The sequence below is a fragment of the Urtica dioica genome, chromosome 7 (genome assembly GCF_054948205.1).
Source record: "Urtica dioica subsp. dioica isolate 48M chromosome 7, U.dioica_male_clone48M_v1_H2, whole genome shotgun sequence".
Taxonomy (NCBI): domain Eukaryota; kingdom Viridiplantae; phylum Streptophyta; class Magnoliopsida; order Rosales; family Urticaceae; genus Urtica; species Urtica dioica.
The window spans coordinates 46,104,406-46,130,484 of NC_142762.1; the positions used below are offsets into that span (position 1 = coordinate 46,104,406).

General features: G+C 36.7%; 6 protein-coding genes across 6 annotated transcripts; 3 read left to right on the forward strand and 3 right to left on the reverse strand.

The window, feature by feature from the left end:
- The first annotated feature begins 809 nt into the window (after positions 1-809).
- Positions 810-1,477, forward strand: LOC149392183 (large ribosomal subunit protein eL39x-like). Its single transcript, XM_089618984.1, has 3 exons — positions 810-891; positions 1,026-1,129; positions 1,223-1,477. The coding sequence occupies exons 1-3, from the start codon at positions 889-891 to the stop codon at positions 1,269-1,271; spliced, it is 156 nt and encodes a 51-aa protein (XP_089475110.1). The 5' UTR covers positions 810-888; the 3' UTR covers positions 1,272-1,477.
- Positions 1,478-3,308: 1,831 nt separating this feature from the next.
- ASP5 (aspartate aminotransferase 5) lies at positions 3,309-6,710 on the forward strand. The gene is made up of 12 exons (XM_089618983.1): positions 3,309-3,424; positions 3,541-3,613; positions 3,737-3,808; positions 3,903-4,097; positions 4,174-4,212; positions 4,302-4,391; positions 4,483-4,591; positions 4,689-4,798; positions 4,941-5,084; positions 5,473-5,639; positions 5,730-5,994; positions 6,385-6,710. The coding sequence occupies exons 2-12, from the start codon at positions 3,542-3,544 to the stop codon at positions 6,514-6,516; spliced, it is 1,395 nt and encodes a 464-aa protein (XP_089475109.1). The 5' UTR covers positions 3,309-3,424; position 3,541; the 3' UTR covers positions 6,517-6,710.
- An 838-nt stretch (positions 6,711-7,548) lies between these two features.
- LOC149392185 (Thioredoxin superfamily protein) lies at positions 7,549-9,256 on the forward strand. The gene is made up of 3 exons (XM_089619652.1): positions 7,549-7,736; positions 8,055-8,512; positions 8,856-9,256. Exons 2-3 carry the CDS (start codon positions 8,114-8,116, stop codon positions 9,012-9,014), a joined length of 558 nt encoding a protein of 185 aa, XP_089475778.1. The 5' UTR covers positions 7,549-7,736; positions 8,055-8,113; the 3' UTR covers positions 9,015-9,256.
- A 929-nt stretch (positions 9,257-10,185) lies between these two features.
- Positions 10,186-11,210, reverse strand: LOC149392186 (uncharacterized). Its single transcript, XM_089619653.1, has 2 exons — positions 11,024-11,210; positions 10,186-10,771 (listed from the first exon to the last, which is right to left on the reverse strand). Exon 2 carries the CDS (start codon positions 10,669-10,671, stop codon positions 10,381-10,383), a length of 291 nt encoding a protein of 96 aa, XP_089475779.1. The 5' UTR covers positions 10,672-10,771; positions 11,024-11,210; the 3' UTR covers positions 10,186-10,380.
- A 451-nt stretch (positions 11,211-11,661) lies between these two features.
- On the reverse strand, positions 11,662-18,503 carry CTC1 (conserved telomere maintenance component 1). The gene is made up of 16 exons (XM_089619651.1): positions 17,305-18,503; positions 17,074-17,192; positions 16,837-16,911; positions 16,654-16,732; positions 16,474-16,545; positions 16,302-16,376; positions 15,942-16,106; positions 15,598-15,702; positions 15,157-15,432; positions 14,571-15,035; positions 13,845-14,453; positions 13,663-13,754; positions 13,364-13,565; positions 13,110-13,209; positions 12,273-12,610; positions 11,662-11,838 (listed from the first exon to the last, which is right to left on the reverse strand). The coding sequence occupies exons 1-16, from the start codon at positions 18,400-18,402 to the stop codon at positions 11,662-11,664; spliced, it is 4,047 nt and encodes a 1,348-aa protein (XP_089475777.1). The 5' UTR covers positions 18,403-18,503.
- A 1,893-nt stretch (positions 18,504-20,396) lies between these two features.
- Positions 20,397-25,396, reverse strand: LOC149392188 (uncharacterized). The gene is made up of 18 exons (XM_089619067.1): positions 25,260-25,396; positions 25,133-25,192; positions 24,932-25,047; positions 24,582-24,845; positions 24,406-24,503; positions 24,151-24,313; positions 23,915-24,025; positions 22,861-23,823; positions 22,625-22,777; positions 22,448-22,547; positions 22,279-22,373; positions 21,898-22,083; positions 21,757-21,813; positions 21,604-21,675; positions 21,389-21,487; positions 21,102-21,233; positions 20,831-21,001; positions 20,397-20,748 (listed from the first exon to the last, which is right to left on the reverse strand). Exons 2-18 carry the CDS (start codon positions 25,152-25,154, stop codon positions 20,626-20,628), a joined length of 2,925 nt encoding a protein of 974 aa, XP_089475193.1. The 5' UTR covers positions 25,155-25,192; positions 25,260-25,396; the 3' UTR covers positions 20,397-20,625.
- Positions 25,397-26,079: the final 683 nt, after the last annotated feature.

Consider the following 26,079-nt stretch of genomic DNA (forward strand, 5'->3'; position numbering starts at 1 on the left):
AAACAAAAATTGATTAAAAAAACTACGTCTACTAAAGAAGCATTAAGCTGGATCAAAGAAAAGAGGATGAACAATATAACCCAACTATTCAAATATTAAAAATATAACTCAACTCATATATAGTTTTACCATAATATAGTGCATTCGTACTTTCTTAATATTAAAAAATTTAACTATTTAGCATAAAATATTTAAATAAGCAATATTACTAGCTTTCGCACTGAAAATTGGTTAAAAATTCAACTCTTAGCAGGACCTTCACTATTTAAGCCATTTTTTTTAAATGTTATACATGTATGAAATTTCTTTCCAAGTATTAATGGTATTTTGGTGTGTAAAAGAACTAATACATTAGTCGTATTTTTCAATTTTATTACCCTAAATTTATTTTTATTACACGAGTATCGTTCAAAAAAAGTTTTATCTCATTAAATACTGATTCTCTACCATTCTTTTATTTTCCTTGATGTCTATAGTTGTTTTATTGTTTAAATCTAGTTTTTTTTTACTGTTCATACTTTTATTTAGAATTGTGGCTGCTTACCTATTCAATTTTAAAAATTAGTAATTGTAAAAGCTTTTGAAAATCGGTATTTTTAGAATTAGCATAGAAACCAATGTGTTTTTTTAATTTCCCATATTCGTTAGCTCAGATCTGTAAGTTCAAACAATTGGTATTGGGCAAAATATATAATGGGCTTTAAATGATTACACAGCCCACTGAACCAGCAACTCAAGAAATAAAACGACAACTACCAGCAGAAACGACACCAACTTAAATCCCTCCGATATAAAAGCAATTCGTCTCTGAAATTAGGGTTTCTGGATTTGGTTTTCGCTTAGTCCTCTCTGTCTCTATCAAGCAGCGGCGATCTCCGAGCAACGAAAATGGTATCTCTCTAATTCTGTTTCTTTTGATCGAACGAACGAACGAAAAGTTTACACCTGTGGTTATTAATTATGCATGAATATATCTGTGGATATAATAAATAAGAATTTGGTTATCTTATTGTTGGTCATGAAAGCCTTCGCACAAGACATTCGTGATCAAGAAGAAGCTGGCGAAGAAGATGAGGCAAAACAGGCCTATCCCTCACTGGATTCGCATGCGCACTGATAATACCATCAGGTTCGCTCTTTCAATTTCATGTAATTATATCGATTGATATGGTCTAATGTTGATCTTTATTCAATAATCGATTTTTTGAAATAAAATTCTCAGGTACAATGCGAAGCGCAGGCACTGGCGTCGCACCAAGCTTGGATTCTAAGCTTCTTTTTTTTCGTGTTTTCGGATTCTCTTTGTAATTCTCTCGATAGCCCGTTCAAAGGAAAGCTCAATCAGAGTCCAGGTTTTGTTTTTGAATTTTGAAAAATGATATGCAGTTTAATCACATACTTTCTCCCTAGAATTGATTCATTTCTTGTTTACTGAAATTTCTTGGTTTGGTGTTATTATGAAATGCTGGTTGTCTCATCTGATGTTACATTGTTACAAATACTATCGTAAGCTTTCCAGACGTCAATAAGCTTGATGCTTTGACTAAACAATTAAGATTTTGTTACAAACTACAACTCGTAACTCAATTAAGTTAAAAGTTTGAAACTTGCGTTTACATCAAATTCAAGTTAAATGTAAATAGTTGGGGATGGAAGCGTATAACTTCATAGTTTTTTTTGTTCTTTCCAAAACAGAAAAATAACCTCATAGTTTTCTCCATAATGGAATGCCATAATGTTATTATTCTTCTTCGTTCAAAGATGACTATTACGACTCTCCGTAATGGGTGCTTTCGATGCAAACGTTGGAAGTCCTTTGTTTTATTTACTAATATTTGCTTAGTGTTTTGCTTTAGTTTGAATTTGAATTTCCTTTTTATGTCGAATGGTTCCGTAGCTCTGCGGATGGATTATTTCTGTCTTGGGGTCCAAATAATAGCGAACTCTTATAATTCTTTATCGGATGAACGTTCTTCCTTTTCTATGGTGAACCTTGGTATATGCTGAAGCGTACTCCATTGTCGTCTTCATTAATCTCTATGAATCCAGACGGCACATTCTACGCCCTTCGTTGTATATTACGTCTATCCAATTTTTGGGCCAATTCCCCCTTTTCCAAATAAACAAATAGGAATAACGACGGGGTCTATCGAGTTCATTGTATTGAATAAAACTCTGGAGAAGTGGAAGCCTAAGGTCTATATTGCTGCCATCATTTTTTTACCTGTTTTTTTAAGGATGTTCTTTCCAGCATTTAAAAAAAAAGGTTCATAAATTTTTATTTGATGGGTAATACGAGTGATTATCTTTAGAGTATGTTTGGATTTTAGAAAATGGGATGGAAAATATTTGTTTTAAACACAGTTTTAATGAGAAATAAAATTACCAGTGTTTAATAGAAATCACGACAAAAGAAAATAAATTTAGTTACATGCATGAGAAATAAATAATTTTACTGAAGTTGTTATGCTGTAAATCTACTAACTGTTAATAAAATAAATTTAAATTTTAAGACAAGCGATTTAATTATTATTATTATTTTTTTATATTTCGTTTTTACATCACACACACATAATGTATGTCCAGATACATTAAATATTGAAGTATAAATTACAAACGACTTTCAAACTTTTATTTGTTTTTACGATCTCGGTGGTTGAATTCATGTCTTTGCACAAGCGGAAGAACTAAATGTCATTTAAGCGAGACTCATGAGGGTTTAATGCAAAAAATTAAATCTCACTTTTAAAGTTATGTTTTAATATCACTTCTAAAGTTAATAAGTTAAAATCAAGTTCCCAAATATTACATTCTTTAAGAAAATAACTTGCGAGTAAAGATAGAAATATTGGTCTGATAATGCAATATTTCCAAAATAGTGGGTGTTCTAATAATATCTTCACGTAGCATATTTCTCTATTTTTAAACTGTAAACATTTTCATATAAGTACCAGAACTACCTCACTTTCAAAACATGTTTCAACAATTACAGTTTTTCTTCGATGTTTAGTTGTTTACAGTTTCTTTGATAAAATAAAAAATAAAAAATAAAAAAAATAAAAAAAATCATGTGCAAATTAAAAAAGAGGTATGTATCTGATTTTGAAAAATTTGAGTTAATTAAGGAACCAGCACGGATTGAGAAAGGATAAAGCCCAGGCCCAGATGTGGCCTGTATTTAGCCCATAATAATTAAGCCACTAACTTGTTGACAAATGGCAATCTGGTAACAGTTGATGTCGAAACTCGGCGAAAGTAGAGAGTGAGTGAGAGATTATACATTTTCGATAAAAAAAAAAAAAAAAAAGAGTGAGAGTTTACATCGTCGACACCGCCAGAATTGCGTCTCTCAGTCTGTGATCAGATCGTCGTCTTCGTTTCAAACACTTCAAAAAAAAAAAAAAAAAAAAACTCTACTATTCAAGTAATTCTCTCTCTTTAATCGCGCTTCTTAACTTCACCTTCTCGATGATATCCAAAATACTAACTTAATTGCGTTCTGTCTGTAAAAAAAATTGTTTTTTTGTTTTTTGGAATCAGAATGGCTTCGTCGATGCTCTCTTTAACTTCCGCCACTCTCTCGCCTTCATCATCGCTCTCGGACTCTCTCAAGGTTTCGTTTGTTTTCTATAATACGAATAATGTGATTCGATCAAAACTATCTGTTGAACTTAAACTTGGCCTTTTTCCTTTTCTTTTATCTTCTTATTTTTTTGTGTGATTTATAATTCAACAGGGAAATTTGAAGCTTAAGAACTCTGGTTTGAGCTTTACCAAGGGAAAATTTAATCATTTTTCGGATGGAAAGGTATATACTTGCTCAAATTTAGTTTGCGTTCAGTTCGATGTTCCGATGTGAAATTTTGGTGTCTTAGTTTCTGGTTTCCGATAAAATTTTGCAGAGTGTGGGCCGGGTATCAATGGTAGTCAAAGTCAACGCTTCTAGATTTGAAGGCATTCCAATGGCACCGCCGGACCCGATTCTTGGAGTCTCTGAGGCATTCAAAGCAGACACTAACGATCTGAAGCTAAACCTCGGCGTCGGGGCTTATCGGACTGAAGAACTCAACCCTTACGTGCTCGAAGTAGTCAAGAAGGTTTGATATCTCCGATCCTCATTACAATCTGGATATGAGTTGGATCAGAAATTTCACACGATTCGTTTTTTTGTAGGTTGAGAAGCTTATGCTCGAGAGAGGAGACAACAAAGAGGTAGTTTTTAGCTCCACCATGGTGCTGAATATCTCTTGATTTTTGAGTTTCGATTCGCTAACTGTACTGCTTATTTGGTAATCTTCTAGTACCTTCCGATTGAAGGCTTGGCGGCGTTTAATAAGGCGACCGCGGAGTTGTTACTCGGAGCAGACAACCCGGTGATAAAAGAACAAAAAGTTTGTACAAAAAATTTAAAACTGATGACTTGAGGATTTGGACTTTGCTATAATAATGATCGTTCACAAGCTTGTTGTTCTCTCTTTTTAGGTAGCAACTATTCAAGGACTTTCGGGAACTGGTTCTCTCCGCCTCGCTGGGGCTCTTATAGAGAGATATTTTCCCGGGGCTCAAGTCATGATATCATCTCCGACTTGGGGTATGAGAAACTTCCTTGGAATTTTCCCTGGTCACTCACCACATAATTTTCATACCAACATTTTTTTTGTTTTTTGTTTTTTTTTTGTTTTTTGCAGGTAATCACAAGAATATCTTTAACGATGCCAAGGTTCCATGGTCTGAATACAGATACTATGATCCCAAAACAATTGGTTTGGATTTCGAGGGGATGATAGCTGATATAAAGGCAAGAATTCATTTTATAAATATTTACAACTCTGGTTTTGGTAAAACAGTTTGATTTGAGGTTGAACGTATACGCACTTATTTATCACGTTCTTAGCGTGATAATTTTTATTGATTTTTTTTTAGTTTGTCTTGTATTTCAGGCTGCCCCGGAAGGGTCTTTCGTGTTGCTCCATGGATGCGCTCACAACCCGACTGGCATAGATCCCACCCCTGAACAGTGGGAGAAGATTGCTGATGTTATTCAAGAGAAGAACCATATTCCATTTTTTGATGTTGCTTACCAGGTACCATTAATCTAATCAGTAATGTTTTTTTGTAGCTTCGATTTTTTTTAGTCACTAGGAAATTAAGCAGTGGATTTGAATTATTTAGTTATCTTGTTGTAGTATATTATTTTTAAGAAAATTTAATTGTTCAGTTTTAGGCTGCTTTCGAAATTCAAATAGAATTCGGAGAATTAGATTTCTCTCTGTAAACAGTCAGTTTTATATGTTAATAAAAGTAGTTCGAGCTTTCCTACCTATTCCAAACAGGTTTTTTTTTTATTTTTTATTTTTATTTTTTTTTTATTTTTTTTATGTATTTCCTCTACAGGTTGTGTTTCTGACTTTGTAAAATTAATATGGAAGTTCTGAAATACATTTTTGACTAGTTTGTCCATTTTTACTTTAGGGGTTCGCAAGTGGAAGCCTTGATGCCGACGCATCATCGGTGAGGCTGTTTGTGGCACGAGGTATGGAAGTTTTCGTGGCTCAATCGTACAGCAAAAACCTTGGCCTTTACTCTGAAAGGATCGGAGCGATGAACGTTGTGTGTACATCAGCGGACGCGGCATCGAGGTGGGTTATGAATACACGCGAGAAACCGAAATGGTGTCAATGATCATCATCTAATTGCAAGCAAATCCTTTTTTTTTTTTTTTTTGCCAGAGTGAAGAGCCAGCTAAAAAGAATTGCTCGGCCAATGTACTCGAATCCCCCGATTCACGGGGCGAGGATTGTAGCGAATGTGGTCGGAGAGCCAGAACTTTTCGACGAATGGAAGGCGGAGATGGAAATGATGGCCGGAAGGATTAAGACTGTGAGGCAGAAACTGTACGACAGCTTGTGTGCCAAAGACAAGAGTGGGAAGGATTGGTCGTTCGTTCTCAAGCAGATTGGCATGTTCTCATTCACCGGCCTCAGCAAATCTCAGGTACTTCAAACATTTCATAGCATTTAGAACAAATATATATATAAACTATCAGCGTTTTGCTACTGTTGCTGAATATTGCATTGGTTTTTATTTTTTTTTAATCAAGTTAATTTCTGTTCATTGACTAAAACTTTGAAGATAGAAAGTCATTATATGTTCATGTTTCTTATTAAAGGTTACTATTATCATAAGTCTTGCCCCTAAGAGTTCCGAACACCGATTCAAATGGCCTATATGAATATTGACCTGTGCAAATACTTTTGTTTAACTTGATGACTTTGCTCTTAAATGATCATTATTGGCATCTAGATCATTGAGAAAACATACCGACAGGCCTTGTTTTTGTTCTGCAATGATGAACTTGTGTTTGTGTATTTTTTTTCTTTTCAGAGTGACAACATGACAAATAAGTGGCACGTATACATGACAAAGGACGGAAGAATATCGCTGGCCGGCTTATCTTTGGCCAAATGCGAATACCTCGCTGATGCGATTATTGATTCATACCACAATGTCAGTTAAATTTTTTGGGGATTCTTTTCTGATCTGCACTTCAGTGTTTTATAGTCCGATTTTGTTAAAATCCTGCAATAATTTTATGAAAGCATGCTTTATCGTAGCATGTTTGAGAACTTTCGACCCGAATATTTTCCGCACGCTAGTTGTGGAATATGTTTATTGAGAGGGATTATCCTCTTGAACAATTTTGGATTTTAGATGAATTTTTTTATTGTTGATTCTTTAGATGCTTTTTAAACATGGGATAACCGGTTAAACCGGATTTCAACCATTATTTAATTGTTCAGTTAAAAGAAAAACTCGGTAGAAAAACCAGTTTTTCTGAATTTAAATAAATTAAAAAAATCCAAAAGTCCGATGTTTGTAAGGTTTGCATCTGCATATGCTTAGACTTGAAAAACAAGAGTTGTTTTGATGAGGAAGGTTACCCGAGCGTTTTGTGCAACTTTGAATTTTCCAACTAATACAATTAGAATGGCATGATAAATTACAAGAATAAAAAAAAGAGAAATTGTCTCGTTTGCCACTAATTTTATAACATTTTCCCACTTTATAATAAAAGACTAATTTTTCCCAAAATGACACCGAGATGTCAACAATGTTGACATCTCATAGTGAAGGGCAAAAATAGATGTCAACATTGTTGACATAGATGGTGGTATTTTGGGAAAAATTAGTCTTTTGGTGGAAAATGAGAAAATATTATGAAATTGGTGCCAAATTGAACAATTTCTCTAAAAAAAAACTCCAAAAATGCATTAATTTAGAGTGTTTAAAAATGGTATGCTTCTATGTTACATTTACATGTTTTTTTAGGAATGTCTCATGAACTCTCAAATAAAACTTTTACACTAAAAAATGACATCAAACAAATTTGAACTTGGGGATAAATGCGCTAAAAAAAATTGGTCAGATGTGTCCATTTCTCAATTATACTTGCCCACAGAAACGACAAATCGTAGTGCTGAAAACGACAATAAATATAATAAACGACGGAAAAGAAGACCTCGAAAATCCCAATGTCGTCAAACTCAAACAGACCGGCATTGGAGAACTTGCAGAAGTGGATTTGTGCGTCTCTGAACACTCTCACGTCTCTTAACAAGGATTTTAGCTCCGATTTATTCTTTATTTTGAACACTCTCACGTCTCTTAACAAGGAATTTAGCTCCGATTTATCCTTTGTTTCGCTAAGAATTTAATCCACGAGTTGCACTGTAAAGGTACGTCTTTGAATCCACAGTTTTTCACGCTATGTTGAATAACTGGAATTACAGTAACTAGTTTTTATAATCTTAATTTTTTTTTTTTTTTGGGTAAGAAAAAAAAAATCAAAGTTGGAAAATAAACACGAACTTGTAATTGCGAACCGATTGAGTGGAACAAGAGTTTAAATTAGTATAAAAGGGTATGGCTTATCAAGTTACGTAACTTCATTTACCCAGTTGTTTCAAGTTATAATGAGAAAGAAATATAGATTTTATGATAATAAATAATTTTATATAAAAAAAAGTTTCATATTTGTGTTGTATCTCACTCAGCGATCTACATTCGAGTAGAAAGTACAAACTCAGGGCAATCGCATACCAAGAAAAGCAAAATGGGTTCAATTCCAAAGCCCCCATTATTTTGCTTCAAATTACCATGGGACTTGAACCAAAACCCTAAGAACCTCAGCGAGTGCACTTTCGAGGCTCCGTGGATTTTCAGATCCGTACAAACCGTCGGATCCGTGGCCTACAAGTTTGTGAATTCGATAGCGAGAGCGGCGAGAGAGTCGAAGCCGAGGCTGAGTGCGGAGGAGCAAGGAGAGGCCGAGCAGAGTGCGTTTGCTTCGGCGCTGGCGAGCGGTAAAGAGGCGACCATTCTCGAGTTTTACTCTCCCAAATGCAGGCTTTGCAGCTCCATGATTGGCTTCGTGTCGGAGATCGAGGGAAGGAATTCGGATTGGCTCAACGTCGTTATGGCCGACGCCGAGAATGATAAATGGCTGCCTGAGGTATCTCTCTCACTTTCCTGCTTGAATTTATCATCTATTCGAGTGCAAATAGAGAAGATTTTGGAAAAGAAATTGGTTTGTTTCTCTTACTCTACCATAGTGTGATATACAAATCATACAACAAAAACCCAGTTGTGTTAGATATGTTTCGCGGTTCAGAGATCGTAACCAATTTCAATAAATCTGTTCTACGGAGTTTCCAAAAACTATTTATACCGAATTCCCTTTGTAATTGTAAACGGCCTTTGATGGACTTAATCATCGACGAATTTAAAGCGTTATGTTGTTTTGTGGGTTAAGATGTTGGTAAAGAGGTGATTGTGTTTTGGGGTTAATATTGCAGCTTCTTTACTATGACATAAGATATGTGCCGTGCTTTGTGATGATCGACAAGAACGGAAGAGCCATTGCCAAGACCGGCGCTCCCAGCAGTCGTCTGCACGTGGTCGCCGGAATCTCTCACCTCCTCAACAAGAAGCGCCCCAAGCCGCCGCAAAAGTAACGCCGACACCACTTGTGTTTATGACTATTATTCTACACTGACACTATTAAGTTGATTGTGCTAGTTTCTTCTTGTGGCAAGTTTTTCAACCCCTGAATTAGGGTCACCGCCACCCAACAACATATGGGTAGAAATTGTGATTCTGGATTTCTTTTCTTGTGACCCACTCCATGTATTTAGCACAGCCCAAGAAGTCCAATATTTTATGGGCGTCATGGTGGATATGAATATGATATCAATCATATGAGACTCGCACTCACTTGTACTATCCATTTTGTATATCCGTTTCATTTGCACTTGATTCGTCGATCTCGTTCATATGAAAAACAAAATGAAGGGCCAAATAAATATTGATCTTACTTTGGTAGCTTGGATTAGAAGGGGGGGTACTTTTTTTTTTTTTTTTTTTCATTGATAGTATTCGTGTTATAGAGCTTTTCGTCCTTGTAAGTTGTAACTAATGCCATTTCAAGGCTATATTTTTACTTGGGTGAAAACTTAAAAAAAAAAAAAATGAAGCAAACAAAAGTGCAAATTGTGTGTCAGAGTGTGTGGGCAAAGCTCGTCAACTCTTCTGGGAACTAATTGATTGCCTCGTAGCATGTTCCAACAGCTCTGTAATACTATTTCAGAACCCAGGATCGTCTTTGAGAGAACCAACACTATCCTGAATTCACGTGAAACATTCATCACTCTCACGTGAAACCTCATCATTCCCTTGCATTTCTCATTACGCGTGGCCTTCTCAAGACGAGCACGAATGCCCAAACCACCATGTGAGCCTCTCAGGTGTATATACTTACCAATTACCATATATAATATGGCGTATACACTATACTTGACGCAAAAAGATATAAAAACTTTTAATTACATAAAAAAAAACAATTATCATGGTCGCCGTGCCTTGCTTTTTGGTGTTAAGTAAATCAATAGTTGATGCTTTAAAAAAAAAAAAAACTCTCACGAAATGCTTACGGACGATTCCTTCCAACGTTTAAATTTTTTTACAGTTTCTGATAAGAAAAAATTGCAAAACTCTTGAAAAGAAAAGAGCCAGACTGAAACAACTGAAAATGACTGAAAACGTATTTCAAAAAAAAAAAAAAGAGAACGTCTGAAAACTAGTCAAACGTTCATAATAATATCATTTGATGTTTTTTTACTAATACCCTTGCAAAAAAAAATCAAAACTTACAAAACTGAAGAGATTACCGAATTGCCATCAAAGGAAGGTGAAGGTGCAACGGCTCCTTATAACAGCAACAACCGGACTCAACAATGGTCAAATAAAGAAAGAAGAAAAAAAAAAAAAAAGAGATACAAAGAATACGACGGTGAAAAAAAACAAGCTTGAGAAATTGTGTTCTTAAACCGGCGGCGGCGGCGTCGATACGGTGGCAGAAGCGTTGAATCTGGGCTCGGCGGCGACATTGCCGTCGATGCAAGAGGAGCATTTAGAATGGACCCAAGTCTCCAAGTCATACTGTCCGTACCCCATTATGCTCTTCCCGGAGCAAAGCCTTCCGACCGCCACAGCCATGGCTCCCAGGATTACTATCACCACCAGCACCGCCACCACCGGACCCACCGACCCGTGATGATGATGAGACGCTCCCACGCTCGCCGGAGGACCTTCCTGGCTCACCTGCAACGACATCGATGCCCAGAGCTCACTGATACACTCACCCAAGGACGGGCTTTCAATAGAAGTGAAATGGCACTCCTAGGCGTATTTAATCTCTGTGAAGAATCACCACCTGCAAATGATGCGACACAGGTCAGCACGTGGACATAAACTAGCTCAAGGGGGGTCTTGGGGTTTGTGTACGAACGAATCTGAGGGAGAGAAGAGTTAAAAATGGTAATCATTATAATTGGCTTCGAAGTTTTGGTGAAAGAAAGTGGGTTTGAAATAATAATGATGACAAAGACGTTGGGGGTGGTGGTGTAATTCGGAGGTCTCAGGCTCTCAGAGGGACATTTATTCATTTGGAATTAATAACATTTACCTTCTGAGAGTTATTATTCCCCATCATCATAAAAAAAAAAAAACGTACGACCAGCCCAATCGACTTGTGACGACCATCATAACGTTATTTCGACAACGACCCGTCAAGCGTGGGAGAGATTTAAAGCCATTTTTTCGAAACCCTCCAATGAGAAGGTTTCATTTCATCCTGAAATAGTCTCATGCTGTGGCTGTGACTGTTGTGTGTCGCCATTGGTGTTATCAAAACCACAGAGAGTTAGTACTTGACTGGACCACCACTGCAAAAGGAGGCAAAGTTAGCAGAGTATTATGGCCCAAGAAAAGCTGCAAATTTGCTTTAACTACGCATCACGTGGTACAAGAAAAATTATTTTAAAAAAAAAGGTTAGGGAACTCGATGCAACAGAAATAAGTAATGTCCTATATCCTAAATTCCTATTAGGGCAAACCATCTCTAGCATTGAACACCAACTGACATATACATGGTAATCATCATCACGAGTCTGAACATCCTTTTGACCAAAAATATTCATTGTGTGACCAAAACATAACGTAACTAATAATCTGAAGAAATTTGCGCCAGAGTTCGTTCCACAAACTGAAATACTTGTTTCATGACGTAATGTGTTGCACAGTGAAATGAGTAGTCAAAGCTTTTTACCTGCCCATAAGTTCTTGAATTATGGTATTAGCTTCGGTGAAAGGATTTGTGAAATGAACTTCTTTGGCCCATATATTTTGCATGAAACTTGTATCCATCTCCGATTGTAACAGATTTTGTTGCTTCTCCAAATGACTAATAGTGTCTGACTCCATTATTGAAGCCACTACAGTCTGCAAAAAACAAAGTTGCTTCATTAACCTTTCTTGCGTGGCCGTATAATCCCCCACAAATTCTAAATTTAAAAAAATGAAAAATAAACAGAAACCACATGAAAAGGGTGAGAAGAACAAACCAGTGCAATTTAAAATTAATTTATGATACAAATAATCTTCAGTGTTCGTATCCATGCACATATGAAACTGACCACCAACATTTAAAAACATTCCGGTGAAATCCCTTATAACATTTTGAAACAAGACTGGCTCTAACTTGTAAATTTTGTACAATTATGTTTCATCAATCCAAAATTACATTTCACTTGCATCACTTAAACATCGGTGAGAGTTCGAGTAAGGTCTATTGCATGTATATTTTCAGAAGCAAGTAAAGAAGAAGAAAAAATTATGCCAAAAAGTTCACATCCATATTAGAAAAAGAAACTTACCCAAGATGGACCAGCGCAAGCGTTGAAAACTAAGAATTTGAGAAAGTTCTCATCTGACCGATTGAGAGTGTTACCGGAACTTACAGAAACAGCAAGTTCTTGATAAGAAGAATCGAGCAGTGATCCAAAGTTTTTTACTGTGATCCTGGTGTGCTTTTGTAAAATCCTTCTGAGACGATATTCGATGGAATGGCAAGTATTATTTTCCATCTTAGCCCTCTCATTTAATCTCCGGTCACTACTTTTAGAAGCTTTCTTTGGGAGCTCTTCATGTAATCTTAGGAAGGTTGCTGCTCTTTCAGCACTTGTCCAGCAACAACACGGAGATGACCCATCATCTACACATGATAAGAAGCATAGGTATTTAACAATTGATATATCACAGAAGAAAAATCGAGATTAGGATATTGAGACTTTCTACCGAAATAATAATGGAGGTTTTGTTTGTATAATCACCAAAAGAAGCAGCAGCAAGATTTCTAGCCTCAAGTTGAGAAAGGATTCATTTGTTAAAAAAGTATGAGCCACTCATGCCTAGTAATTTTTAAGGTAGACCATTGTTAACGAAGATAATGTGTTGGATACAATGAATGAATGAAGAGATTCATTTACACAGTGAAACGAATACATCGCATGACTACTTATACAAGTACTGTAGGCTAACTAACATAACAGACTAAGCCACGTAGGCAACGACAGGAAGAAAAGGAAGTGGAGAGAAAGCAAGTGTCGTTTATACAACACGACATCTATTCCTTCATAGAGCTGGTTGTATTTAAGGCTCGAAACGTCGTGTACTGATCGAAACCAAGCATTTTAAACCATAAAGTAACTTACCTAACACAAAACCCGCAATTGGAATGTCAACTTGCGACTTGCTTGAGCAAGAATTTTGTTGAAGATTAATCTCAAAAACAAGGATATTGACTGCGACAACCTGTTTCAAGAAACCAACAGATGGAACATCCTTGTCAGGAACTAGTATAGCAAGGATAAAAATCACAAATCCCAGACTTGAAGAGAAGTGAGAATGGCAATAAAATATGAATATTTAAACTGCTTACAAGCCTCAAGTACATTATTAAAGTTACCCTGCAACGAAGCCGCCTTAGCTTGGAATCAAGGTGCTCAACTAACTCTGAAATTAGACAGAGAGACATATTTTCAAGAGAGGTGACACCGTTCATCTCTACAACGGAGCTCGAGAACCTTTCAGTAAGCGGTGTGTCCGCTAGCCTTAAGGAATTTATTACCATGAATGATACAGGGGTCAGCATCCATCTATCTTCCTCGCTGGAAAAACAAAAAAAAACAATTTTGAAAGGTTACAATGATGCAGTAATTTCAGGAGATAAATACATACTAGTCAATCCACAATGAAATTGCATACCTGAGTTCAAGGACTCGATGAAATGTAACATCTACACCGGGGCAGAATCCAGGAGGAAAAAATTGTTTGTCAACAAAACCAAATAATTTCACCTGTATGTTCATATAATGAAAGGAGATATGTCAGGTGAATTTAACATAACAAGAAAGAATGAGGAACTACAGAAAGTAATGAGCGCTTACAGTTCGCTGATGAACCAAGAGATGAATACAAGAACTTGCGCCATTGAAATTTCTTGATTGGAGTGTATCGCCATGGTTTTGACAGTTTGTATTAGAACCAACATTATGTGTAGCAATCACACGCCCACGCAGAGATATTAAGTTTCCCTCGGGTAGCAGGAAATTATTATCAGGCAAGAGCGGTGAAGCAGATGACACGCTCTTGGAGCAAGCAGAGACTTCGTGAATTCCTCTGTGCCTTTCTGCTAATTTTATCATCCCCTCTTCCAGTTTATCATTATTTACCTTTGGAATACCAATCCTATTTGCAGGCACAGAAAGAAAAACATCTGAAGAGGTTTCTAAATGATCACTGTCCAACATGTGGAGACGTAGTTCATTGTGATCCCCGGAAGAAACTTTGTCACTATCAGAGCAATTGTCATCGGACAAAGGACGACTAGATAAGTCACTTCCGAGAGGAACATCATGAGCAAATGAAAGGCTCCAGAATTGCGATTCGGGAGAAACGTGGATCTTGATACCGCCGATATTATTAGAATCCTTATATTTACAAAAACATTTTTTGTCATTATGTTCAGTGATGTAATAGCAACCGATCTGCAATGACTGGAATGAATATAAAAATGAGCACAAGACCAAAAAAAAATTGAAAGTTAATCACAGTTATATTTTCTCTTTACTGTATTAGGTAAGAAATCACAAAAAGAAGACATTGGCACACACCTGAAACGTATGTAGTCTTTCATGCTGAAATTCCAGCAACACCTTCAGTGCAGTGGGTCTGCTAATACCTGAACCACTTAAGTTGGATCCAGTGTAATACAACGTAGCTGAATGGACAACTCTCTGATTCTTAGCAGTTCGAACTGTTGCAGAGCAAGAAATTTCATTCATGTGTTTCTCACTGGACTCTGCATCACAATTGGAACAGCTACTCAGTTGCCTAACTGTTGTACAAGGAATGTCTACTGAGCCTGACAACGTCCTTGACGCATTATCGGTTTTACGTCTCTTTGAAAGATGTTCTTCGAGAACCACACCCCCATAATGCCCCTTGTGCTTCTTCAGATCAGAATCTTTAGTCTCACGCACAAAGCCATCATTTCCAGAAAGCAACAAATTACAACCATAGATTACAGCTTCAGCAAATACAGTAGGTGTATTTGATATAGCTGAACCACTCCTAAACTGTTGAATCAATATAAGTGAATTACTCAATGGCCAAAGTAGTAGGAGAATAGAATTTTGCCAATGAAACATATTTCTTTGCCTTTCAAGACTGATATGGAGATACAACAGTTTAACATACCTTTTTCAGTACAGAAAATTTATGGGTCACTTGAAGTAGATGATATTTTCCATATTTAAGCCTTTCGAAATCATCTCCGAGTTCAGAACGGGGATAAAGTAATATGTTTCTGCATGCTGTGTTCCGCAGATAAAAATGAACATAAACTGTCAAGTTTAGCTCACTTGCCGGTGGGATGAAGTTAAATATACTTCTACACGAAAATGGCTCGTCAGCCAGCCCCAAAGAATCCACAAGTCCGGGAATGCCTTCAATGACAAGGCTATAGTCGACTACCTAAAAAGAAGGAACGAACTTGGCTACTTAGAAGAGGGAACAGAAGTAACATATCAGGTAGCATATATCCAGTTCCAAATGGGATGGGACACAAGCAAACGAATGAAACACAATTAGAAAAAGAAAAAATACATATATATATATATAAATATATAAAAATATGACCTCATAGATTTCGTTGGTATTCCAGCTTTCCGGAAGATCTGGTATTACGATGTCAACTTCACCTGTGGCATCAACCAATTGCAATCTTCCAGAAGATGGAGAAATCTGCACAATCAAATAATTGGATATGCTGGTCTTTATGATTACCAAAAAGGAAAAAGATAATCCATAGCCAATTCTTCAGAAATTGAAATCCGTGCTCTGCATATGACATAGTTCATAATTTCGAAGGATATAGCAACAGTAATGTAAATGTGCAAGACGTCGCACCTCAAAACATGCTGATAAAATAAAAGATTTAAACTTGAGAATTCTGAGAAATGCGATTAGAACGAAGTACGCACCTTAAGGCTTCCAATCAAAACAATGCCTATTTCCTCACTTGAGAAAACCTTCCTAATTAACCGACCATACATTCTCCCTTCACAAAATATTCTGTCATTTTCCAATCCAACTGTTCTCATCCACCTGGCATTACAACGATGGATGAAAGTACATATAGGCAAAACCTGTAATAACAAAAAGGATATCAATAAGAATTTGGATTAGCTTGTGGTTCTAGCCATACTTATGATAAAAATCTGTTACATCCATTTCCACATATATGATGTGCATGTATACTAAATTTCAACTATGGGAAGTACTAAACTGAACCAATATGTACTATCAGAATCATCTTAAAAAGATCACTGGTATGCGCTTACCAAATTCAGGTTCTTCCCATTATGTCCTTCACAACAAAATAAACTTTGCGTGCACAGCGACATGAACACTCCATGCTGCTAAAAGGAATTTCACATAGATTTTATCTATAATTGCAAGGCAGAACTCAGAACAGGAAAATAAAACTCCAAACTTTGCATGGTTAAAAATTACCTTATTTTCTGAGGATCGAAGCAAGTTAGAAGGTATTTGTAAACTAGCATACATCTGAACCAAGCCTTCCTTCTGGTTACACCTTGCAATTAAAAAAACATCAGCTAATTAGATAGTAAGAGATTTATAGCAGTAAGCACAAACCTTTTACATATTCAAACTTCAAGAAGAATGAGTTACATTTTTAGTTCCCAAAATCTCCTTTTCAGATAGTACGCCAGAAAACTTTTTGCGGAAACATGAAACAATAAGTAATACCCTGAAATTAAATCAATCAGCCACATAAGTCCCACAGAAAACAATACATTTAAATAATTTGTGCCGGCCAGATTTCTCAGACCAGAGAAGTGTTGAAGTGAATACCATAATCTGGCAGAAAATGCTACGGATTCAATGAATTTTCCTAACATACTTGCCGAATGTGAAAGTACATAACACCTGTCACATAAATCAAAATATAAATTTTCCCTACATAAGCATATTGGGAAGTTATATCTTATAGATTATTTTTAATTTAAAGAAATGGATCAACTGTTAAAATGGATCAATAGAAACCGCATCGAATTCAAACAAAGGGATTTCCATTACAAGTAAACATACCCAGCCATACCAGGAGAGAAGCATTTCACCATAATGCTAGTCTTGTAGCACACACCGAGTATAAGCATCTTCGACCACGAAAACTTAGGGTTCAAGAAATGGACATTTCTCACAGATATCTACAGATGCATCGGGAGTAAGAGTGAAACTTCTTTCTTAACCATTCAAACCATAAAATCAAGAATAAAAGCGAATTTATGTGCTAACTATTCACAGAGAGAAACAACTTACAAGAGCGCCAACCCTTAGACTGTGAGGTGCCTTTAGTAGATGGTTTGTTAACAAAAGCCAGACTTCATTGTCGAGCTCCACAATCATCCCTTGCAAGTATACCCCTTTTACCACGCCTGTGTATGAGCCACATTCTCCTTGTCCCTCAATACACGTTTTCTCACCTAAAACTAAACTCTTCTTGAACCTAGGAAGGTGGAGATTAGACTTCTCTGCGGTAACATACACTAAACAGGACTCTTTGTTTCCTAAACAGACCAACTTCTTCTTCAATTCTGAAACGCTCACAACCCTTCCCACGAGTTTTGTGATCACGGGATGCCAGGATGAAGCTGAGCCGCAAAAATACACGATAATGGGTTTGGTAAAACAATGATTATTCGGATCTTGAATCGACTTCCCAGAACTACACAGTCTACACTCGCACATCTTAAGTCTGACCAAAAACCCTCGGAGATGCGGAGCTGGATTAGAATCGCTAACCCCGGACGAGCAAGGATTTACCGAAATCGGGCTTATTAGTTCCAACGTCCCTTGGAGACAATGACGTGACTTTGAATTGACTACACAGCCAGGGGAAGCTGAAGAATCCAATTGTAAAGAGTGGGTTTCCGAACATCGAGGACGATCAACCTCCGCACCCGAGAAACTCCATCTAATGATCTCCAAGAACCCACCACCACGTTTGATGGGAAAGAAATTCCAAGCGAGAACGCGGATTTTCTTCCCAATGATTCCTAAATCCAGTTCAAGAACGTCGCAGCAGATCATAGCCGAGCCATCCGAGAACTGTAAGCAAGAACCATACGGACATTTGAAGGTTGACATAGCAGAAGCGGAATTACCTTCCGAAACTGCGACCGGTAGGGTTACGGTCCCGACGATGACCGCCGGGAAATTGAGAGGCCTCAGTACCCTAGGGTTAGGGATTGGATTAGAACAAAGGTTTGAGCAAGAGTTCGATGATTGGTCGGAACGCGATTCGGTAGAAGCTGGCCTGCTTCGGAGTTGCAAGTGGAGAGAATGCGCGGCGGTGAGAGGACGACGGCCATGGACGAGCTCTTCAAGTGTGAAAATTCTCGGTCCTTCCAGTTCCATTGTACGGACGGAATGGTTGTGAGAAAGAGACGACAGAGCGTTCCCGGAAAAAGGAGGGGAAATAAAAAGCGGAAATGTGTAGGGATTTCTGAGCGGGAACGAGAATGAAATGGGCTTTTATAGGATCCGATTTTCATTAGGGTTTTAACCCGATACCGTATATGTTTTTTTTTACTTGTACCCGGTCAATGAAAATTGAGAAGAAGGCGTGCGAGGTACGCTACTATAATCCAATTTTTATTTCTTCTATTTTTCTATAGACGACTTAAAATAAAATATATAACTACTTGAGAAATAGAGAATAAGTAAGTTACTGCTTACTACTATAATTCTGATTTTATTGGTAAATTGACCGTATATATCTCAAGCATACAAAAAGAGTAATTGAAGTTTGAAACTGATAGGTAACCGACAGATAAATACAAAAATTGAAGTTAATAATATCTGTGTATTTGATTTGCATTTTATTTTTTCCGTTTAACTATATCTCTATAAATATATTTTTTTAAATTAAAAAAAATGATTTAATATTATTAATGGACATATAAAATTGAAAACATAACAAGAATATTTGTTCTAATTAGCTAGTTTTTTTTAAGATTCTAATCAAAGTTTTATTTTATTAAAAAAAATAACTCACCAAATCTGCAATATATTAATTAATTAAAATTAATTAATTTACTGTGAGCTTGTTGTGTTATTTTATTTTAATAAAATTTGAGTTATTTTTTAAAAGTACAGTGAGCTATTGGACTATTGACTTAATTACACAAAAACAAATGTGAAAAAATCCTATTTTTTATCGGTGAAGCCTTAGTGACCTAAAGCTTTGGGCAGTCAGCTTTGGGCCATCTCTGAGTTGAAAGTAGCATACAACCATTGATAAACACCATTGATTATCTTCACAATTTCAAAGAGTTATTCATCTATAATAATCAAGTTGTTATTGGCCTTTCTCTAGTTTTTATTCCACGATGTAGCTAATATTGAACCTGGTTTTGTGGAAATGTCATCGCAAGAAAATGATCTCATTGGATAATCCAATAAGATTACATAGCATAGCCAACGCCGGAGCATGACTCGTACGAGCGACATAAATCGTTCCCGAGGAAGTCCGACGACCAGAGGAGGAGCGCAATCTCGGTGAGAGCAAGCACCGAAGATTCTCATTCATGACTCTAAATTTTTTTATTGCAGAACACAGTGACGGATCTACATGGGATCCAGGGGGGTCACGTGACCCCCTCGATTTTTTTTACATTTTTAGTCCATTTTTTTTTTAAAAAAATTACCCTAAAATTTTACAAATTAACCCCACTTCTGATAAGCTTTTCAAGATCCGTCATTGGCACAACATTGACATATGTTTCTATTACCTTCGGATGAAGATGAACTACCATATATGCTTTCATTGTAGATGCACGACCACAAACTTGCTTCTGCCCGTTTTTTTAATTGAAGCAGGCCATTATAATGCATATAATCCAGATAGTTTCTATGTCTACTATCCTAAAATCAACCCAAACTGCAGGGGAATAAATATAAATTGAATTTATTTACGCCATAAAAACAGCGGGTCTTCATATTGTATTCATTCTCCTCTTGCACCTGAGACTATCTCCCCTTTAGGGTACTGCAACTGTGTGATTCTAAAATAAAATACCAAAAAATCAACGGAAATGACGAAAAACGATGATTGCATGAGATGAGGAAGAAGAATAACAAAAGGAAGGAGACAAAAATTGAATTGAGAATTTCATCAAGAAACCTTAAAAACCAGCAGCGGCAGAAGAAGAAAAAAAGAAGATTTCGATCAAAGAGAACAAAAGGCTAGTTGATGGGCAAAGAAGAAGCTAGGATGGAGGCTAAGCCACAGCAAGAGTGGTGAATTTTGATATCCTTTTGCTGTTTTCTCTTTGAAAATGAAAACCTAATAACATAAGAATTAGCTATGATATATATATATATATATATATATATATATATATATATATATATATATATATATTCAAATGATATCTCAACTATTTACAAGCATTAACATATAAACTATTTACAGAAATCCCTGAACAGATACAACAAGCTAATGCCCATGTACTCTTTGACAAAGCACAGTCAAAAGAATTTGAACTACGTTCTCATAATGATTTTTATAATTTTTTTTTTTTAATAGTATAATTCTGTTTTACCAACAAATCCTTTTCGGGCTCCGGATTATGCATTTTACGAGGTTGGGGCAGTCATGAGGTTCCCACTATCAGGCATGTAGAAGTAGTTGTAGTTGATTCTTGTAACCAAATCCGCCAAATGTGGAAAGTTTCCGACGTTGAGCTTGAAAGACAGAATCTGCAAATAAACACAACACAAATGAGACTCAGCTCTGGAAAAATCTTTCTGAGCAACCGGAAATGGATTTTTCTTATATTACTGTTAGAAGGAAAGTGATGCATTTGTCAAAATCTTTATCGATGCGGTCGATTTCCGTTTCGCATTTGGCCTTGATTGAAGAAACTGCCCCGCCACTTAGGGTCTGCTGAATTGAATAAAAGTCCAATGCTAACTTGAGAATGCTGTTGATTCTCTCAGCAATCACAACCCACTATAAAAATAAAAAAAATAAAAAAAAAAATATCAGCAACATATAAAAATTCCAGGCATTTGGTTTCATGAGAGAGAGAGAGAGAGCACGAGCCTCTTACCAATTTATCACGGACCAGAAAGCACTGTCGTTCAATCGACAATAAGTAGGATTCGTGTACTTCTATAACTTCATCGAGAGAACGAGCCTCTGACATTGACTTGCAGAGTTCTTGCCATGCACTGTGATATACCTGATGATAAAATAATTAATAGTTAAAAAAAAAAAAAAACTGCCTATAGATCTTTATGTTTCTTTTTTTGAAGTAAACAGCATATGGACATATAGCTGAAAGATGACTAGCATGGACCAAAAGTATATATTGGGAAAGATGAACGATTGCCTTACTCTGTCCATCACATATTGGTGAAAAGCATCTACAAAGTGAAGTAGTTTTTGTTCCAATAGCCAGTGACGCTTGCAGTGATTTGTAGCATTACCTCTTCCCTGCAAGTAAAGAGAATAAATTAAGTGAAACTTTTGTGTGAAAAAAGTCGGTCATACTCGGTTATTGCGCTCAAATAGGTGTGAAGTGAAGAAAGTAAACAAGTAGAAGTTCAAACCTTCCACATCCATCTCCGAGCTTTATCAAGCAGAAATTTCGCTCGCTTAACCTTCAGCAAGAACCCCATCACCTACAACAGATATACGATTCTATGTCAAAAAAGAAATTGAAGGAAAAAGCACGAGACGTGAACAAAATTTGAAATTATTACCTTGTTATATTTTTTTATTGCTTCCGTATTCGCAATGAGTTCAAGTGGCCATGGGACCTGTTTCGATAAAGAAAAAACATTTAGACGTTTAAAAGGCATTAATGGGTTACAAGAATAAGGGTCGTTGACAATGGGATAGACCTTGTATGTGAATTTTAGTAAATCAAGGCCATCCTTTCCAAAGATGTGGCCACGGCTTTCATGAGAAGTTGAGGGAAGGGCATTAGATTGTTCATCGCTATTTGAACCCTGATTCTCGCTGAGTGATACGACTAATGAATCCGGAGCACTTATAATCGCACTATCAGCAGAGTTTCTAATTGATTCCTGGGGCAAGATAAGTAGAGATTTATCAGATTTTCAAAAGTAGAAGCAGTCTGAAGAAGCAAAGAGGGTCATGTCTCTAAAAGCAAAATATTTCAGCAATCATAAAATAAAAATATCAAAACTTTGTAACATTTATCAGAAAATTGATTGTGCTCATGATAGCTAACTTGGGTATTTTATAGCAAGTCAACGCACCTGTAATATGGTGTTCAACTCGAAATCATCGTCCCAGGTTTCGCCTCTATCCAGCTTATTAAAAATCAGAGTCAAAAAGTGCTGTAGCAGATCACCTACACACAGCAAATCACAAGTCAGGTAAAATCTAGCTCACGATCAAACAAAGACAACCTCCTATATCACTCACCTGATCCTAACAGGTAAATGGCACGCAAAACAGCAAGCTCGTCCATTAATCTCCAGTCGTTCATTAACTTGGACAGCATATGACTACCAATACAGTCTACCTGAGAGCAAATGAACTTTTGCAATGACACAAAAGGTGCTCAAACAAGCAAGACTTAGACTTAGTGCGACACTTTACCTGCTTCTTGATAAAGACGGTTAGGCATTCCTGTATTATGACCACCGGAAGAACATTGTTTTTGGGCTCGAAATTCTGAACCCAGTTCAGAACTCTTGAAGGAAGGGTGCTATTTTTCTGGAAAGGTAAGAGCTCTGACAGACGACAATCCTCCTGTTTCAAGATCTCTACAGTTAGCTTAGGAAACCAACCAAAGTATATACGTACAGGGCAACAAGGAAATGGTTTATTAGTACCTTGAAGGAGGGAAGAACAGTAGGAAAAGGAAACAGTGTTTCTAATATCTTACAGTCGTGACGTGAACGACGATAGTCCGATTCACCAAACTGAAAACCAAAAGAATAATTTGTTCCTTCCATTGCAGAACTTGAACCGCGCTCTTCGCCAAATATCGCCGTTCGTAGAGTCTCGTCATTCAGAGGGGGCAAATAAAAATTCCTTGATAAATTTAGTGTTTTCCAGGCGTCCCTGTTCTTAGAAAGGTTCTGTCGACACACATTAAGAGCTGGATTTTCTGGGCAGAAGGACTGCAAAAGGGTCAGTCTACTTTCATCCTCCATGGTCATTTTATCTTCGCCTGTATCAGCTAAATTGCTTCCATTTTCACGGGTAATATTAAGATCAACAAGCCCTTTCTCCGACAGCGTACTAATCAAAAATTGATACCAAATCTTTTCTGAGCGAACTGATTGTAGAAGTTCATGTCCGTCGCTCGAGAGCTTTTCTTTGGCAGAAAGTCCAAACGGTGGAGCTTTCTTGATTCTACGCCAATCGTCTTGGCAAAGATATCGATAGATGTGATCACCGTTGCCTATAAGACCCGCTAACGACACACAAAAAGCTTCCGACAATGATAAACCTGCAATGTTTTGACCATAACCGAAAGCTTCCTTTGAGTTGTAATCCTTTACTTTGGTATTAGTTACGGTGGAGGAAACTGGAATGTGTCTGATTAGCTGCAACGATTTCCCAGCAGAAACAACGGCCTTAGCCATATCCTTGATAAACAAAGGGCATGATTGGAATTCCGTGTTGCTCCTTTCTCTTTTCTCGGCTGCCATAGTACCATGGCTGCTTGAAGAAGTCGCGGCCGGTAGCTCGGAATCTAACTGTGGACCCTGCGCTTGCCTGAATAGATAGCTCTTCTCCCAGAAATTGGCCTCATCAATAGAGGTCGTTTTATTAGCATAAAAGAACATCTGCGAAGCAAATATAGCATTATTCACAAATTTACAACGAGAATAAAATCTTACAAACCAGACAACTGATCAAGATGGTCATCAAAATTACCTCCTCAAAAGGGTCGTCGAGTGTGCCTTCAAAAAGCCATGAATCGAGACCTTGGATGTAAGGCAAGAGACTTCCAACAAACATGTGAAGCACTCTCTGGTACTCTTCTTCCTGAAATTATTGTCGTTTTCTTCTTCTTTATATTTCTTTATTATTTTGTTTTCGTTGTATAACAAGGTATTTATTCATAAGTAACAATAGACAGTAAACAATATGACACGAAAAAATCGGCCAACCTCACTGCCTTGCACAAGACAAACTTCATCCAGCTTCTTGTAAAGATAGTCAAGGACATGAACCGCCACGTCAGCGTCCAGAACCGAAGAAACGGAGTCGAAATACTCTTGAGGAATGGCACCGCAGACAATGTGCAATAAATATTCAGCTCCCGAGCAAACACTAGTTTCGCGTCAGCAACCACTTATCAGCAACACTAGCAAGAATTTCAATACCCTTTAAAAAAATAAAAAATAAAAAGCACGATAACGAACCTGGACAAAGAATTCACCAATTCCAACAAGGTCGGAGTAAATTTGCTACCGCAATTTGCGATCTTCACTTGTTCCTTCAGAGAAATATCGCGCAATCTCTGGGACAAAAACAAGCACGCCATTAAAAAAAACATCGACGTAGCTTCCGATATATAACGAATAAACTTTTTTATTACTCGAAGCCAAGCAGAAGCGGAGGAAGCGAAGGCTCTTAGAGTCGGCGGAGGAGTTCTCGTCCATTTCTCGACCTTTGCGAGCACAATTTCGACCAATTCCAAGCAAGTCGCGGCGTACATGAACCGGTTGAGGACCGAGTGGAGGCTCTTCAGCGAAAGGTGCGATAAGTGAATCCCCGTTTTCGAACAGAATCGCTTCTCTTCATCGTCCCAGTAGAATATGGTGCTAGATAAGCCTTGTAGCATTTCAAGCACAGCTCGTACCTTTCACACCAGAATTCACTAATAACGATCAGATTAATTAAGAGAATAAAAAAAATATTAAAACTTATTGTAACTAGTGATATTACCAGGTCGAGTTCGTTCGTCTTCGAAGAGGAAATCGGTGCTCCGAAATGCATGTTATCAGAGTAGACATTGTAGATCTTATCGATAAAACTCTGAGAAACTTCTATTTTCCCAGCGTCTAATCATCATAATTGAAATCAATAATCAATGTGACGATAGTGATTGTATGATTTGGAAACTTTAAAGGGAAAAATGCAATATACCATAGAAGAGAGGCTTTCCCATAGTAATGGAGAAAAGCTTCGAACCAAGCACAGTGTCTCCTTCAAAAAAAAAAATGTACTTCAAATTAGGGTTTTTCTTTTAATTTTATTCTTTTTATTTTCGTACCTGATCGTAATGCCGTGATTTTTTTTGTTAATAGTTTGGTATGCCTCGAGAGATCCTTTCCGTCGCCGGGTCCGACATACCGGTGCTATTAGCTTTTGGCGCAGAGATTTATTTATTTTTATTTGAATTTGTTTTTTGGGACCTCTTTTGAGGTAAATGCTGAAATTTGAAGGTCAAAGTACGTGGAGGGATGTGATTGGCTGCTATTATTTATTTATTTTCTTCTTTCCTCAACAGAATTTAGAGTACATATTTGCAGCAAATTTTGTCAATCAATAATCACCAATTAGCTAAATTTTTTATAAATTTTAAATAAATAATCACCAAATTTTATTTACAAGGTCAAAATGAGTCATTTGCTCTGTCATTTGCTCTCATTATTATTTACGTTGATTACTCTTTTAAATTTTTCATTTCAAATTACTTTAGTTTTCCACGTTTTTTTATCTTCAATTTCATTAAACTTTTGTTCGTAAACGCTATTAACACTATTAACATAACCAATTTATGATGTTTATTAACTATTATTTAGAATTATTAACTCACGGATCATATATTTTTATTTTTTTTAATCCAAATTTTCATGTTTTGAATCTCATAGTTCAAAAAAACAAAATTGATGGACAAGAGTAAATACTTGTAAATAAAAGTTAATTTATTAATAATTAATAAGTGTAAATAATCGTAAATACATTACGGATAAAAAAAATTAAAATAAAAAGAACAAACAGATTTGATTGATTATGTGTGTTGTCGCTCGTTTTTTATACAACGATTTAGAGACACGAACAGTTCGACTCAAGGCCGGACCAAGTGATCG

Excerpts from the sequence above, each read along its gene's own strand:
- LOC149392183 (XM_089618984.1), top strand. Across the intron at positions 1,130-1,222 it reads CGCACTGATAATACCATCAG|GTACAATGCGAAGCGCAGGC; the intron begins GTTCGCTCTTTC and ends TAAAATTCTCAG.
- ASP5 (XM_089618983.1), top strand. The coding sequence starts at position 3,542 with ATGGCTTCGTCGATGCTCTCTTTAACTTCCGCCACTCTCTCGCCTTCA. Across the intron at positions 4,213-4,301 it reads AGAGAGGAGACAACAAAGAG|TACCTTCCGATTGAAGGCTT; the intron begins GTAGTTTTTAGC and ends GTAATCTTCTAG. Across the intron at positions 5,640-5,729 it reads TCAGCGGACGCGGCATCGAG|AGTGAAGAGCCAGCTAAAAA; the intron begins GTGGGTTATGAA and ends TTTTTTTGCCAG.
- LOC149392185 (XM_089619652.1), top strand. The coding sequence starts at position 8,114 with ATGGGTTCAATTCCAAAGCCCCCATTATTTTGCTTCAAATTACCATGG. Across the intron at positions 8,513-8,855 it reads ATGATAAATGGCTGCCTGAG|CTTCTTTACTATGACATAAG; the intron begins GTATCTCTCTCA and ends TTAATATTGCAG.
- LOC149392186 (XM_089619653.1), bottom strand. The coding sequence starts at position 10,671 with ATGTCGTTGCAGGTGAGCCAGGAAGGTCCTCCGGCGAGCGTGGGAGCG.
- CTC1 (XM_089619651.1), bottom strand. The coding sequence starts at position 18,402 with ATGGAACTGGAAGGACCGAGAATTTTCACACTTGAAGAGCTCGTCCAT. Across the intron at positions 15,036-15,156 it reads AATTTTCTGTACTGAAAAAG|TTTAGGAGTGGTTCAGCTAT; the intron begins GTATGTTAAACT and ends TTGATTCAACAG. Across the intron at positions 12,611-13,109 it reads AATTGCGGGTTTTGTGTTAG|ATGATGGGTCATCTCCGTGT; the intron begins GTAAGTTACTTT and ends TATCATGTGTAG.
- LOC149392188 (XM_089619067.1), bottom strand. The coding sequence starts at position 25,154 with ATGGGAAAGCCTCTCTTCTATG. Across the intron at positions 22,084-22,278 it reads AGTTGAACACCATATTACAG|GAATCAATTAGAAACTCTGC; the intron begins GTGCGTTGACTT and ends ATCTTGCCCCAG. Across the intron at positions 21,676-21,756 it reads CAATAAAAAAATATAACAAG|GTGATGGGGTTCTTGCTGAA; the intron begins GTAATAATTTCA and ends TATCTGTTGTAG.